This window comes from Acanthaster planci, linkage group LG19 (genome assembly GCF_054643075.1).
Source record: "Acanthaster planci isolate LZ-2023a linkage group LG19, COTS_SCS, whole genome shotgun sequence".
Classification (NCBI taxonomy): Eukaryota; Metazoa; Echinodermata; class Asteroidea; order Valvatida; family Acanthasteridae; genus Acanthaster; species Acanthaster planci.
Window position 1 is genome coordinate 3,915,172 of NC_141795.1, and position 16,296 is coordinate 3,931,467.

The 16,296-nt window shown below is 41.6% G+C and overlaps 1 protein-coding gene across 1 annotated transcript in view; it reads left to right on the forward strand.

Annotated features, from left to right (window-relative positions):
* Positions 1-16,296, forward strand: part of LOC110986584 (uncharacterized) — a 34,062-nt gene that overhangs the window by 13,892 nt on the left and 3,874 nt on the right. The window contains exons 3-6 of the mRNA XM_022248600.2: positions 12,126-12,365; positions 13,629-13,835; positions 14,294-14,407; positions 14,799-16,205. Of these exons, the coding sequence (XP_022104292.2) occupies positions 12,126-12,365; positions 13,629-13,835; positions 14,294-14,407; positions 14,799-16,205 (1,968 nt within the window). The remainder of the gene's footprint in view (positions 1-12,125; positions 12,366-13,628; positions 13,836-14,293; positions 14,408-14,798; positions 16,206-16,296) is intronic.

Sequence of the window (16,296 nt, forward strand, 5' to 3'; positions counted from 1 at the left end):
CTGTACCTAGTAGCCCTCTATGACGATCCACGTACGCTACTGATTTTTTTCAATTTAGATAAAAGCTGTCATTCCGACTTGATTCACAGTAATGACAAACACCGATATCCAGCTCACTTATTAAAGGGGCAGGGTTGATGCACTGAGCCTTTGTGCAGATCTTCCTGCAAAAAACACAAATCATTCCCAAGAAATTTGTCTCTTGACAGACACTGCTGAAACCCGCCTAGCCATTCTTCCCAGCCAGTGCACTCTTTTTAATTGCCGTTGAAGTGAGGCAGACGCGCCGGTTATTCAACTCCAAATGGCTTGAGAGATGATTTGACGAGGCAGAATCTTATACATGCCTAAAAAAAAAAAATTGTGATGTTGCGGTTGCTGCGTCTTCAACTTGTCTTTCACTAAAGTGGAGATAATACACCTTCCGTTACATGTACTTTTGTCATAATATGTTCAAAACCAAAAAATTATGCAGTATTTACACGTTGAGTTGAGAAAGGAGTAGGGGATAGTTTGCTTCCAATAATGCCGTGCACATCAATAATTTATGTGCATGTACACTGTTCCTTAATGTCTCTTATGGACATGATGTGAAAAATATACACATGTAACATTTGTTTGAGAATTGAATTTGCAATGATGCAGAAATGTGGATCTGCTTCAAATAGTTGTATTGCTGATGTTTTATAGTTTTGATCGAAAAAGATTGGCAATTTCAAACATTTGATTAGCAAAAGTCCATTTAGTCCTTATTGAGTCTTTGAAAAATTGTACTTTCAAAATTAGAGGTTTTGATCCAAAATCTAGCTTTGATCATTTTGGTGTGCAAAATTATTTAACAACACCCTACACACAATGTCATGTTTGGCTGTCCCACCATTATGTTCCCCACAATATAACGCTCTCCCATAGACAAACTGTAGGCACTATTAAGGACAATAGATTGGCCACCGAGGACAGGGAAACACCCTTTGTTCCCTTTGTGTTCTATCCACTGTGGTAATTAACCAAAACCTGTCCCCATGCACATGGATAACTTACAAATGAATATGTCAAGAGCACACATGTTGACAGCTGTCACTGTAGCCCAGTAATCTTGAGTTCACAGAGCTCAACAAACATTACTGGTACATGTATCACATATTACATCTCATTCATGCTTTGCATCATTGAAAAAAAAACCTGGTATGGCTACAGTCCCCTCCCCCCCGCATTTTGATGAGTAAAGTATTCAAAAATTGCACACTTTGCAGAATTGTGACGGACATGTAAGCAAGTGATGACATTTAGTCCACGTCATGTCATTTGTAAACATCAGAAAGTGTCTGTGAGTATACATCAGACGAACCATCGGTACCAAATGGTCCTGATGCCAGAGACTATTGACAGACACTGCACACGGGTTTGTGCAAAGACGCTGGCATTTTTACACCTTGCGTAATTTATTTGCTTGGCGTTGCCAGTGGGGTCATTATCTGACAGTCACCATGAATTGCAATAACCCATTATGCAGGAAGAGTACATGCCATGCATGTAGGTTATTTACTTGTCGGGCTGGCATTTGTCTGTCCAGGGTCTGCAGAACCGGAACATGTGTGGCACCATGCGTAATATTGACACAGACCTTGTAAAGACAGTGCATTTTATGGCATCTCTAAATATCATCTGTGTCATTAGTCTTTGGCAGTGGTGGGTGATTTTTGTTTGATTTGTTTGTTTGTTCCCTTTTTTCCCCTTTCTTTGCCTTGTCTATGTTTTGTGAAAGTTTCACTAAGCCCAATGCATCCACAAGACAGGAGAGGGTTGTACGGTAGAATTGCTTCCGACAGATTCAGACGTGACTGCACCAGCTGGTCACAGTTGGTTCCTGGATCGTTAAACACTAGTTTGTAAAATGAATAATTTCAAGGGAATTCAATTTGTATTGATGTTTGGTTGCATTAAATTAATTGTTAAAACCCTTACGAGTGGTGAGTGCATAAATGGGCTATATGTTCAAAACATGTTTCATAATTGCCGCTGTTCACATCAATGGACTTGAAAGTTGGGAACGTTAATACATGCATGTGTACTAATGCGATAGCACCTTAAAGAAACCAAATTTTAAGAGAGATATAAGCTTTCGCAGCTACAGCTTTTACAGGTGAAAGATGGGGGAGGGGCCAAAAGTGAAGAAAAAGGAGGGTGCCCTCAGAAAAATTAGGAGATGGCTTCCCAATCACAAATGACAACGGTCTGGCTGTTTTTCTGCTTCAGATCTGAAGTTGCCATTACAGTAAACTGAATGAAACGCCGGAGGGTTAGTTGGCCTCCACGATTGCTCCTTAATGGATTATTCATTAACTCATTAGCTCTGAGTGTCTTCTTGTTGTGGCTGGCATCGGATGGCGCACTAGCTGTGAATCACGACTGGTTATGGTGATCAGATTTGCAGGAACATCGACAAAGCAGACCCAGTTATTGGCAGTGATTACCCTCGTTGCTGCGGTAGTCAAGTGGCTGAATTGTCTTCATTCGCATTGAATGTGTTTTCATTCTCCAATATGCATGTTATGCAGTGCTACAGCGCTGTACCTTTGTCTCTCTTAGGTGGCACTGGGCTGTAATATTTGTTACACTTTGTGTGAATTTAAAGTATTAATCAGTGCATCGAAATGACTTTAGGGGTGAATTGCCCCGCTAAACCGTTTGATGATTAAATTGTAGAGACATGAGTGCACTTGCAATATGCACCTTGATTATAGTTTGTGTGACATTAATGTTTCAATTTGTGTCAGGGATGACCATTCATGAACTTACATGTATCATGACTGTGGCATGCCAGACCAGACGTTTTAGATGTCAAATTTGGAAACCCATTTTTACATGTCTCAAATTTTCTGCCAAGAAACCTCACGTACATTGATATATTTTTCCATCTTTAGTTTACCATTACTGTTGGGTGTCATTGCACTAATGGGATTCAGTTTAGGGAGGAGTCAAGGGTCAAACACTGGTTTGTCATTCCTGGAGAAGAAAGTAAATATTTTTGGCCATGCAATTCGGAAGCTCAGACAAGGAGTGTTTAGCGATACAATGTGCAAGCAGCAGACTGTATTGTATTGTGTTTATTTAAAGTTTGAACTTCAGCACTAAAAGTTTTCTTGTGTTGTATTTTAGAGAATTTAAAATGAAGAAAGGCACTGCAAAATGAAAGAATCCCAAATGAGGCTTCAGTCACTGCAAAACGAAAGAATCCCAAATGAGGCTTCAGTCACTACAAAACGAAAGAATCCCAAATGCGGCTTCAGTCACTGAGCTGAAAAGTTAATCATTACTTCTACAGGTCCTGTACAACTTTGAAACCTTCTGTACGTCTCCCTAAAAAGTAATTTTTACCGAGATTTTTTAGAAATTTTATTATAGCTAAATCAAGAAAAGTTTTCTTGGGTAAATATCCCACCTGTTTGTTGCCACATTTCCCAAAATTTCTACAGGTTTCCTCCTTTTCCCCAAATTCCTGGGAAATTTTCTCAACCTTTATAAAAGTCACCACAAGTTTCCAAGAACTGTTAAAATTGGGATTGTGACCTCAGTTATGCATGTAGCCATGCATTCGTCAGTCAGGAGCCTCAGCTGAGGACGAGATCCTTCCGTAAGGCGCTCACTACAAAATCATTCTAAAGTGCCCTCACCTTTCTCTCTGAGTTCAATTAAACAAAAGGCCTTGAACAAAGGAAATTAGAAATAAATTGGCGGCTGGACAGAGTGATTACTTTTCTGTGAGTGGGCCGAGGAAGATGAGGTAGAGAGAGGAAAGATTGTTTTGACATTGGTGAGTTGTTGTTTGATGCCGGCCTGGAGAATTTCTCCCTATCCCAAGTGGTTGTCGGTGAATGACTCCATCACTTGTTTACACCGACCATAGATGAACTGATGATATTATCCTCAGGTCTTTGATCGAAGAAAAACACCCTCCACTGAACCATATTTTCCTTCCTTGTTGCAATTCTCCCGAGGCTTCTTAAAAGCAATTGGAAGGACAAAGACATGACAGCTCGTGCTGTTAATAATTTTTTTCCCTTCAATCGGGGTATTACAAAATTGTCTTTATGAGGTGATTTTGAAGGCAAAAATAGTCATTTGCTTTGATGGAGGATATAAAAGGAAATGGTCTAGTTCAGTAAATGCACGGGCAGATTGTGTTTCAAACAATGCCACACACAATGAGAGGAGATTGCTTTAAGCAGATGTCAGTCCATTTTAATTTGTGTGTGTGTGTGCTTTGGTAGACCTTACAAAGGTGTTGTTGTTTATCTCAGCTCCCATGCACAGCTGTTCTCGGGCAGTACTCCAGACAGCTTCAGTGCAGGTCAATACTCCCATTCGGGATGATTCGCTTTTTCATCCGAACCCTGGATGAGTCAGCTTGATATCCAGGCAAGCGCATAATCAACAACAGTAGGTTTCCGACGGAAGGAGGGGGGGAGAGCGTGATGCGGGCACATTGCAGCGGCGACGTCTCATGCCGGTCGCCTAGCCAGAGGAATGATTTCTGTATATTTTTGAGGGGAGGATGGTTGTTGTGGGGTCTGTGTTGTTGTCAGCTAGCGGTGGAGGGGGGGGTATCATTGGATGAGATGAATCATCCGTTCAGGTGTTTACAAGGGAGGAGGCAGCGTGTTATGATGAGAATCGTTTTTCATTTTCATGGCGGCTGAATGCTGTCGACGGCCATCAGTTTTGCGGCAGTGGCACGTAGCCTTGCTCAGCTGGAGTATTACCGGAAACTTGAGTTCTGAATGTCGCCAAGATGGCAACGAGTGAACAAAATACAAAACACACATTGAAATTTTTTTTTAGAATTCTGAAAGCCAAGCAGAGGAGTTAAGTCATCAAATATATCTCTGAACCAAACATACATGTGTATGTAAATCAATAGGGCTGTGTCACACTCAGAAGGTACCAGTATTTGGATTTGATGGGAGCAAACAATTAGTTGAATGAGACTGCGAATAATTTATGTACATCGTAACATTATTTTTAGGGAACTTGTGCAGATGTAGTTTGAAGTGTGATAATGCTGCTTTTATTTCAACTTTCTACATATTGATGCTGTAACATACACACATTAACACGAGTAGGAATCATTCAAATCAATATTGAAAGATCATAGAACCTCACGAAACATCTTACAATGCTCAACACATTGGGATCATTAACCTACATATGTTGTACATGTTTAATGGACAGTCATTCCTGAGATGGAGGAAGGGTGCTTGGTGTAAATTAACCCCATATGTATATACGCATGTACCATTAGGAAAAAAAAGACTACCAAGCTATCGTTTACCTGGAAACTGTGCACCACACTTGTACCCCTTCCTCTGTACTCTAGCACCTCACTTGTACCCCTCTGTCTGTATGCTGTAAGTGATTTAATAGCTCTGTGCTCTCTGCTGGTGCCACAAGGTTGTGTGTGTGTGGGTTTTTTTTTTTTGGCTGGACTGAGGGGGCAGTCCTCTGTAATTGCTCCAATTACTTGTTTCCCAAGGGAGATCTTTCCAGCAACCACCAGGTGACCAACTGTCTGCTACTGGTGTTACACATGGCTTCCCACTCTTCACATTGTTGTACATCTTGTTAAATACCACAGCAGGTGGTGTACATGTATGTCCTCTGCATTAAAGATGTTGGCTTCTGTATTACACGTTAGCTACTGTGCATTTGTGGTGGCCGATTTTGCATGTACAATGTTTATGACAGTATTGTAAAAGTGACATGGATAATGCCCTGAAAAATGAATAAGATGACACATCTCTCTGGCTCAAACTGTGCCCCTCCATCCAGACATGCTGTCTGTACCCTTCCAAATCGACCCAACTATTTTGTCTGATTTTGATTGCTTTTGCCCAGACTGAGGGTCCTTCAGTACCATGAATGTTACATTTACGTACACTTGTTTGGTTCAGAAGGTTCTTTAAAAAATGCAGAGAGACTAGAAGTTACATACAATGTGAGTTTCAGGAAGGTGCAATCTTGCTCCCAAGGAAATTCTTGGCAAGTATTTGGATATTTGTCTTACTTTCCTTGTGTAAAGCCCCTTATGAGGCTTTGTTTGGAGTAAGGGAACAAGCACTTCTTGCACGTACATGTACATGATGTACATGTAGGTGGAAACTATAAAAGTAACCATGTAGAAGACAAATGATATGAGTGCTAATATTATTACTAATGAGTTTTTCTCATGAGTTTTGTTCACAATCCTGATTGTTCATTGATGGAGTTTGTGTTATGCAATCAGTCCTTTTTTCTGTATTAAGAAAACCAATTCTTACAATTTTGTGACATGTACGTGTATGTTACATGCTGCATTAGAAGCTGAGAAAATTGGTGTTAAAGACAAATATGAAAGATTACATGTAATGCGTAATTTGAAATAGATCTTATGATCCCACTGGAAGATTGGAGTAGATGTAAAAAGTGAGTGATAAGGTTAGCAAGGAAGAAATGAAATTCAAGAAATTGATTCCATATTATGGCTTCTTGCCAACATTCTGCAGGTTGTGGACCCGTTGTCAATTTTCTTACAGGTATATGTGTACAGACACCAATCTTCTTAACTCTGCAACAAATCTTCCCTGAACACTCATAGGCGCAGCCCTCAATTGCAGTATGCCCAGTGGTATTAGCCCTAGTCTTTTCCGATCTTTGTACACCCCATGGTGTTAATAATTAATAACTTGGGACAATGGTGCGCCTATTGGTCAGGCCGAGTGGCCAAACATCTATTCCCCCTGACATCGATTGGGGGGGGGGGAGATTGAGTGCTCCTGGTCCCCACGGCCTGAGGGAAGAGGAAGACATTTCTATTACCTGCTTTTCATTATTTATGAAGATTTCTATTCACTGCACACCTCTCGGCATTCCTGAAATTTCACAATTTGCTTCTTCCCCAGTGGTGTCTTTTTCCCCTCGGGACTGAAGTGTTTGCTGTAGGACCTGTTCCCTACGTGCTCCTGAATTCAGATGAAGACAAGGAGTAAACAAAACAAGCTTTGTTCAAAAAGGGACAAAACAGCAAACATGTAATGTAACTGAGTCCCACAAAATGAGTTGTACATGTAGGCCCTCTGTTAATCGTTTTGTTTCAGTTTTGCATTGATAGGACGAGCAAATTGAGCCTTGTGTGACATTTGATGTATCTTTTATTTTAGTGTCCTGATGAAAGAGGACATTTTACGGGTGTAAAAAGCTAAGGGTTCTTATTGATTTACGTTGCCCATCAGTTTTGCTTTTCACACTTCAAAACGTACTTATTCTTTTACATTGGCTCTAGCAGTTTGCAACTCAGTCTTGTACTGTTAGGAAGTGTCATATGTACATGTGTATGCTTCCCCCATAAGAATAAGGGCTATGGGCCCTACCTCTGTGTGAAAAGTCATCAGCAGGTTTTTTTTACATGACAGACAGGCCTAGCTATTAACCCTGAACACTCACAGTATTAATCTGTGTGTAAACTTTGTGTGCTTGAAATTTTAAGGCAAGAGTATCAGAGCCAATCCTTGAAAAATATCGTGGGAGTCAGAAAAAAAAGAACTTTGGTACAATGTACATGTATTACCTACCGTACATGTACGTGTTTTCTTGAAGTTGGGGAACGGTTTTTATGTTTGGACATTTTGGTGAATAGGTTCACTCTTTACTGTCTAGATTCAGAATGTTTTAGAGCATCTTCATCTCAATCCAGTCTGAGACACCCCCTCCTTGCCTTGCCCTACACCTTTCAATATTAACGATGGTGCGTGCTTTAGAAGGGTCCCTGCATTCCATTCCTGTAAGACATCCCAGAGGTTTAATCCAGTTGGAACGCACCAACAAAAGGCTGGCTGATTTGCATGTCCATGGCCGGAGTGGGGCTGACAGGCCGCAGTACTTTCAACTTTGTGATCGCCGCAAACAACAACACCACCACCACTAACCCTCTCTCTGTTCAAGGGAGGAATCAATAGTCCTCTTCCAGAGTACAGAAACAAATTGGCCACCATAATATTTTCGGTTGTTCCTCAGCTGTTCAATTTTCACCTAAAATCCTTCAGCTGATGGCAGCTAATCTGTATACCACTTCAAAACCAGTCTAGTTCCCGGAGGATGTTGGAGAAATGTGAGAACATGATTTGTGGTAAAGAAAATGCATGTTGCGCTGCTCGCCGAACATCCCAGAGATCAAAGTGAGAAATTGAAACTTTGCTAGTTGAGGTTTTTCCTTCTTTCACTCTTTGTACACTGGCTGGAATTTTCTACTTGACTAGTGCTTTCAGCCAGCAACATCACAAGCCCTAGGGGAGAAATGCAGCCAGCGTTAGTAAATGTATAGCTCAAGTGTTTATTCAAAGTCCCTGCTTCCTACCTGCCATGTATAGGTTTCGTTCTTCTTTTATTCTTTTTATAGCCTGCCTTGTCCAAAGCTACCGGTATTGAAAGCTTTGGGGTAAAAAAACCCTTTGATTCTGCACTATTACAGAAAACACTCAAACAGTGAGTGCTGTGTGAGATTTTAATGCAGGGAATTTCCACTGTTAGTGTTATGTGTACTGTAGCTGTCTGTCTTCTGTCGTAGGTTATTTCTTATTAAGAGTAGAAGAGTAGTGCACCGTACTCCTGGGAATATGTGTAATATTTTTTGGTCACATGTACATGAACAGTTTAGATTGAGAGGGTCAAAGTTTTGGAGGGGAGCAGAAAAAGCACAGAAATAGGAAAACTTTCTTTGGTGTCTACTTGTAGACTAAGGATGGGTCCCATAACAGACACTTCCCTCCCATCACATCCAAAATGTTAACGCTTGGCTGTTATATGCACCTGATACTTTCTGATACATTTTAACTTCCACATAACGGCCTTCAATAGTTTTAACATTTGACTTGTGTGTTGGTGGTTGAAAATCAATACTTCCGACAAAAAAAAAATCTCACAAAACTAGATAGATTTGCTTAAGGTGGCTCTTGAGTTCCGGGCATGTAAACGTATTGATTTATTAAATATTATTGGTACATCTGTACATGCATAAATGGACATATTGGTAATTCCAGATATTAGGGTCTAAAAGTGTGACATTTTTTGTCCCTGTTACATCTGACCTTTGTTATTTGGCATGGAAATATTACCGGAATTGATTTCAAACTGTCACTATTTGTTTGGCAGGTTGTTTGCATTAATTCATCACTCCTGAAAATCAGAAAATGTGTCTTGAACTTCCAAAATCATTTGTCAGATGTGACAGGGACATGAAAAAAAAATGGACCGCTAATTTCTGGAATTACTGGTGTACAGTGCACCATTGATTTGAGGTTGTATGTTAAATGTTTCCTTGGGTTAGTACATTGGATATCCTGAGAATCATTGGGAACGTTGTGACATTTACAAGCAGGTTGGCCAGACGTTTTATTATCCGTATTCCACGTGGTGACTTTCCAAATGTTTGGTTGACGTAGATTTTTTAAAATTGTGGCTTAAACAGCCATTAAAGTCAGAGGCCAGAATCCTTGTCACCTTGATGTTTGCTAATATATACTGTAAACTATTGTGCAGTTTGGAATGAAGATTCACTCCTAGGAATCGTTTGTACACTATGTGTCACATGCATGTGGTTGGTGGAGTTGGTGGAGTTGGTTACGCAGATGTGACAAACCTAAAGTGCCTGGTGTTGCATGGACTTGTACGTACATGTGCGAGGTTTATCAAGAAGCTTTATGGTCTGCAAAAATTACAATTATAATTACACAGAGCACTGGTACCATGCCAAACCTAACTTGTACACTCTACTGTAGTTATTACTTTGGCAGAGAAGTGATGAAATAAACTGGAAAGTATTGCCATTCTCACATGTTGATGTGTGATTTTTTTTCTTGGGGGTTTGAAATCATTCAGAAATTTCAGTTTCAGGCATCAAAATGTGATGTCTTCATTGTGAATTGAGTTCATCAGGCCATGTGCATGCAGTTTTGGATATTGTTTATTGGCAACAGTGGATCTGACACAAGATCCAGGCATCTACCTGTAATGGACCCTCTGACTAATTAATTAAGCTGGCCTAGTCCTAACACAGTGTATTAGAAGACAAAGTCCCCGTCATGCACTGGCTTTTCTCACGCCCACATGTACCCTTTGAAAGCGGAAAAAAAAGGGTGCCCCATCAATATCACCAAATCAATTGTAAACAGCCGGATTTGTTGTCCGCTGCTCAGAGCAGGGATTTCATGTGAGGCTGCTCACCAACAAGGGGTGATGTCCCAAAAGGCAAAAAGGTTGAGTATCCTTCTAAAGAGAGGATTGGAAGCAGAGATGAGAGGAAATCAAAACCGGCTTTATTCTGAGGCTGAACAGGTGGCTGGGTGTGTGCAGTGAAGAGTCAGCCCAAGGAATTGTTTGTGTGTGTCACATGGGGTTAGCGGAGTTGATCGCATGGAAGTGAGAGAGCTGGATGCATTTTGGTTGTCTGTGGATGTGGTGACAGGTGCATTGTGTGCACATGCATATCAAAAACCCAGGCAGTGATGTTACACGAATTGATCAAGAGACACTGGTAGGGGCTAAACAGGCTACACATGGGGAACATTTAAACATGTTTTTAGTGTATTTGAACCCATTCTCAAATCCCTTGTTGATCTGCTTCCACACAGTATTTTCCAAAAATCATTTTGAAATAACTTCTAAGATCTCCATGTTCTTGTGCACCATTAATTTGTCATCAACATTGCCACTTTGATCACTCCTACAGAAAGGGAGAAACTTGAAAGTAACATGTGTATGGCATATTTCACTTAATGTACTGTACATGTACGTAGATCTTAATGTACCTGTACAGTGTATAGTACACTGTTTGATCAGCGTACTTTACATGTACATGCACAATAAAAAATACAGGAATCGGTAGACAGCTCAAGCTTGCAGTTGGGAAAATTTTCACAAAATAAGGAAAAAATCAATAGAGAAATGTTGTTCAACTCCTCGTCATTAGCATTGAAACCAGCCGTTAGAGTTGCTCAAGTTAATGATTAAGGGACAAGCCAATAAAAATAACATGACTAGTAAGCAGGATGTTGTGGGTTGGAAGCTGGTGAACTTACTTTCACAAGCCTTCAGGCAGCCCTGAACATACATTGTTTATAAAATCTTGGAGAAGGGCGCATACATGTAAGGCGTTTAAACTACCCGTGCTATAACATCTGGCCAATAATCGCATTCTGGCATGCCTGCGGTATGTCCATAGCCAGAGCGCAGTGCATGCTTGCTACGCACCACCTGTTTTTGCAATCATAAGTCCCTTTTGTATCCCATGATCATCGCGGCAATTTTTCGTTGGTAATCTGCATCCCTAAAATGGTGTGGACTGCAGTATAGGAAGTTGAATATTCATGCCATCGTTGGTGCTCGGTATGATCTGACAACAACGTAAAATTTAGTGCTTGCTCAGTTGCTTTTATTAGGCTGTGTACCCGAAGTGTTCATGTGCAGTTGTTGCCCTTATCAAACGCTTTCTCCTGGACTTCTTTTGGGAATAAATAGCCACGTTGTTTGTAAGATTTTGAGTTTTATTTGAATCATATTTTTTAAGGAATTTATACAAAAGGTATTTTATGAAATCTCATGATCACTCCCTGTAATGAAACAGTGCATTTTGGTTTTCGTGAATTTAACTGTCCTGTAGTGTTCAACATGTTGTTGGCCAGTCTTAGCCAAACTCGTACATAGACTTTGAAAACTGATGTTTTGGAGTGACAAAATAAAATTACAAACATATATGCATGGATAATGGAAAAGGACATCAAAATATTTAAAAAATCATTCAAAACGGCAAAAGTAAATCTAATGTTAAATATTTTTTTCTATCCGTTTCTTGGTCACTGTGATACCTTGTAGTTAATTGCAAAGAAAACACCACAAATATTCCTACGATATCACTGGCCCCACTTGTCCGCCTAAGCTGCAGGCAGTAATTAGGAATTTTTGGAATGTTTACTATTGTTCGTCAGACCTGGCAGCGATGATCATCGAATACTTTGATGTGCCAGAACAATCTCTGCTCTGAATGTTCTGTCATTGAAAGACTAAATCCAAACTGTTTTGTTTTCCTTCATCTCCAGACCAAATTGTCCTGAAATTCTACAAGGGACAGGACCAGCTACTGGCAGGGAAGGAGATCCGGAGGGAACAGATTGTCATCTCGGCCCAGAACTTCTGCGGTGTGGAGTCCTGCATCCGCCACCCCAAGAACCCCTTTGTGCTGACCGTCGTCTGTCTGGATCAGATCATCTTGCTCTCGTTTGCCTGCCACAAGGACCTCTTGGCCTGGTTTGAGAAGACTTATGTGACGCTGGGAAACGGTGAGTTTCCCCGGGCTGTCTGTACGCCCTGAATGTTGAGATCCATGCTCTCTTATATCCTATGCATCAGTGTCTTCCCTTTAATTTCTAAATTAAAAAATTATCCAAAATATCCCCAAATATGGGTTGACATGGCCAGAATGTTGAGATCCATGCTCTCTTATATCCTATGCATCAGTGTCTTCCCTTCCAGGAACCATAAGTCATACCTTCAATGTATAATTGAAGTGTCTGAAATTCATGTAGGGTTTATTATGCAGGCTCTGCACCATCATTCTACGTGGTGCACTTTAAATTGATGTCATCTCATCAATCTGCTGGAAATGGAGCCGGGGCCTCCATTGTTGGATTGCCAACAAATACCCCCATTTGTATCAATTATTCAGACCTCAACTGCTCCGGTAACAGAACCTCATGTATAAAGTTTCACTTAACATCTTGGCTTTTTGTGAGGGAAAAACAATAAAATGGCTTGCACCTTTTTTGGAAATGCATGCTTGATGTCTCTGTTTATCGTTTATATTTTTTCTCGTTAATTTGTCAATCTTCCACATTACACCCCACTCGCATCAAAGTTATATGTACATTCATGTGTTAAAAAATTCAACATGATTTTTTGTGACGTGTTCCAGTCATTTCAATGCTTACATGTACATGTGTAAATATTCGGGGATTACATTAGATATGCTTTACAGTGTAAGCACATGTAGTCCCTTTTAGCTTTGACCCATCGGACCCCAAATACTGAAGTAATACTGATACTGCTTTATCCCAGAAATTCTTGGAAAATAACCTGGAATAGTTCCAATGAATAAACAAAAGAAGTTTGAAGTGAAATTAATCAGAATACTTCAAAACATACATGTACTTGTGTATCTCATATCACCAATGAAACTGGGAGGGCCACTTTTGATTTTGCTTTAGAAGAATACCTCAGATTTATGGTACATGTACCTTATTCCAAACAGCAACCTTTTGTGCAAGGACTCGGCACATTTTTGCAATGTTTTGTCAAAGTTCAGCTTTTTATGTGTAAATAGCAATGAGTTCATAATTTACATTACTTTTGTGTTCATTTTTGATTTGCGCAATTCTGCACCGACACTGTACATGTTAACAATGAAACCAGGTGATTCACTGTCAAGTGGCCAATTTGAGACAAAAAGGCTCGCTTATGCAGCATCTGTTCTGATCAGACAACAAGAGAAAGGTATCAACATGAGTTGTTTTCAAATTATGTGGCACTTTCTTTGCCTTCTCCAGCATCCAGCAAATTCAAATGTACGGTGAAGGTGCCCAATGGAGGCCGTCTCCGGCCAGGCCCTGGTCTCCTCTATTTCCACGACAACCACTTTGCCATCACCGACGAGGTGCCCTCAAGGCTGGTCGGTGGTTGGAGTCTGTCCAACCTGTCCCGCTACGGCCTTGTTGAGGAAGGCTTCGCCTTCGAAGTGAGATCAACTAGTAAAGGTGAGACCAAAATTTTGAATTTGTTGCGAAGGGATGCATGTGTACCAACCCTACTGCTTATCCATACCCTCATATATCAGGGTGAACGTTATTTGGGCTCCTTAACTGCTTCATGCTTGAGGTCATACAAACCTGGAACGCTTTTCTACCACATTTTCAACCACCTGGACACCTACAATAAGAGATAAATGTGACCCACCTTTTTGCTTTTCTAAGCAGTACATTTTTAAGTTAAGCAAAATTTCGTACTAAGCAACTTTTTGAATTTTGCCCTAGATTCATAAACTCTACTCTCTGCTAGGATTTAAACCTGTTTTTAATAATTCTAAGAATTTGAACCTAGACCTACCACTGCTTGTCCCAGCAACACCTCACTAAAATGTGACCATGTAGCTTTAAGAGTTTGTTTTTTTCAAGATGATGTGCATGTCATAAATATTTACCTGTCCTCTCCACAGATGGGGGTGCTTTCATTGTGATCACGCAGCAAGCGGAATCTCTCAAGTCTCATTTTGATGCTGCGACATACAGCAGCTGTACGTCCAACAGGTGGTCCCATGTATCCAGCACAGGTAGGTTTTCTGCCATTAACTGAAACGTGAAACCCTGTTTGATGCATCACACTTTTCCAAATCCAATTGGGCATGTCCCACTCACTGTGCCAGCATCATACATTTATGCACTCTACATAAGTCTACCCAAGGCAGGGGCCTTCCTGTGGGGTGTGGAATTATGAGAGATTTGCTGTGCTTGCTAGCGTTGTGTTTCTTCAATCAGGAAAGACCATTCTTTGATCATTGAAAATCCCTCAAATATTTGCAAGTTTCCTGGCGTGGTTATAGGTTGTTGGTTGTCTGATTTTAATTACAGCCCCACCAGGTCATAGCTTGAACACTAAATCTGAACTTGTTTGCATTCATTCAGTGAACGAGTGAAGTATTTAATAATTTTTTTTGTTGGCAGTGTCCATTCACGAGGAGCTAGTTCCTAGGAGGAAAGACTTCTCGGAGGAATTGCGTTGCTTACTGGGCTCAAGCAAGAATGGCGACCACCTGTCGGGAGACGGCAATGGACAGGGAGGGACGCTACCCTACCAATTGGGCACCAACCAGATCAGGAGCCCGACTATGCTGGAGCACTGCTCCAACCGACGGAACCAGCTCTATCGCAACCAGGCCCTGGGCGGCCGCTTTATTGAGATGATTGAGATGGACCAGTCCTGGGCAGCGAGTGGTGGTGGCAGTAGTAGCAGCAGTGGCAGCAGCGTGGAGACCATTTTCAACACCTGTGACGGGCTGCGTTCTCCCAAGAAGACCACGCCCATCCGGGAACAGAACTACGAGATCATGGCCTCTTTCAACCACCTCAGGGGGGAGGAGGACTCCTCCAATGGCAATGAGCCCCACATGGGTGAACTGCACGAGGCTTGTGCAATCTGCCAGGGAGGCAAGAATGTCCCTGGTGTGGACAGCGACAGGGAAGAACATGAATATGTCAATCTTCCCCCACCTAAAAATGGCAAAGGGTCCAATCAACAGGGTCCTGCAGACAGCAAAAACCTGAACAGGAGTCAGGTCCATGTACATGCTCTGGAGAACACACCAGAGCAAAGTAAAAAGCAGACACCTAAATTTTCCAGTAATTCTGTGCATGCACGAACTATGAGCTTGCCACTTAACGAGGATTATTTACTTTCAAAATATGAGCATGAGAACTCCAGACCTCCATCAAGTAAGTCAGGGAATGCCAGGAGCCTGTCAGTTCACCCTTCCCTGGAGTACTCGGATACTCTCCCCCCACCATTCAATGATCTCCTGCCAGCAAGCACCCTGCAAGACATGCTCCAGGATTTGCCAAACGCAGAGAGGACCTCCAGGGGCCGTCCACCAAGAGACGCCCGCAGCAACATTCCAGTTCCATTCCAGCACGGGGATCTGGTGAAGCCCGTCGGGCCTCTAGCGAAGCTCAGACTCAACAGCACCTCCAGCAGCAGCAGTGAGTCAGTTAGCTCGGCGAGTGAGTCCCTACTCGAGTCCCAAACCTCCCGCAGTGCATCCTTCAGCCGGCCACGACAGTCCTCCATCGGGGCGTCCTACCAGAGAGCTTTTGCCAAGATTCACTCCCGCAGCCACGACGAGCGGTCATCATCCCCTCCCATCGATACCACAGCACTAAAATTCCCATCTCGGAGTTCAGATCCTGACTTCCAGAGAGTGATGGGACAAAGAGATGAAGACGTAGAGACTTTTGTGTACGCGAGGAAAGGATCAATCGAACGGAGACCAGAGAGCCCAATATCCAGTGCCCCATCTGTCACATCCTACATCACTAGGAGAAGGCAGTCCTTACAAAGGGCTGATTATTCATTGGGTAATTTTCCATGTTATGTGTATTCAAGTGTAGTCCAATTTAAGAGCTTGATAATTGCAGTTTGTAGTGTATTTTCTGAGATTTTTTGTGC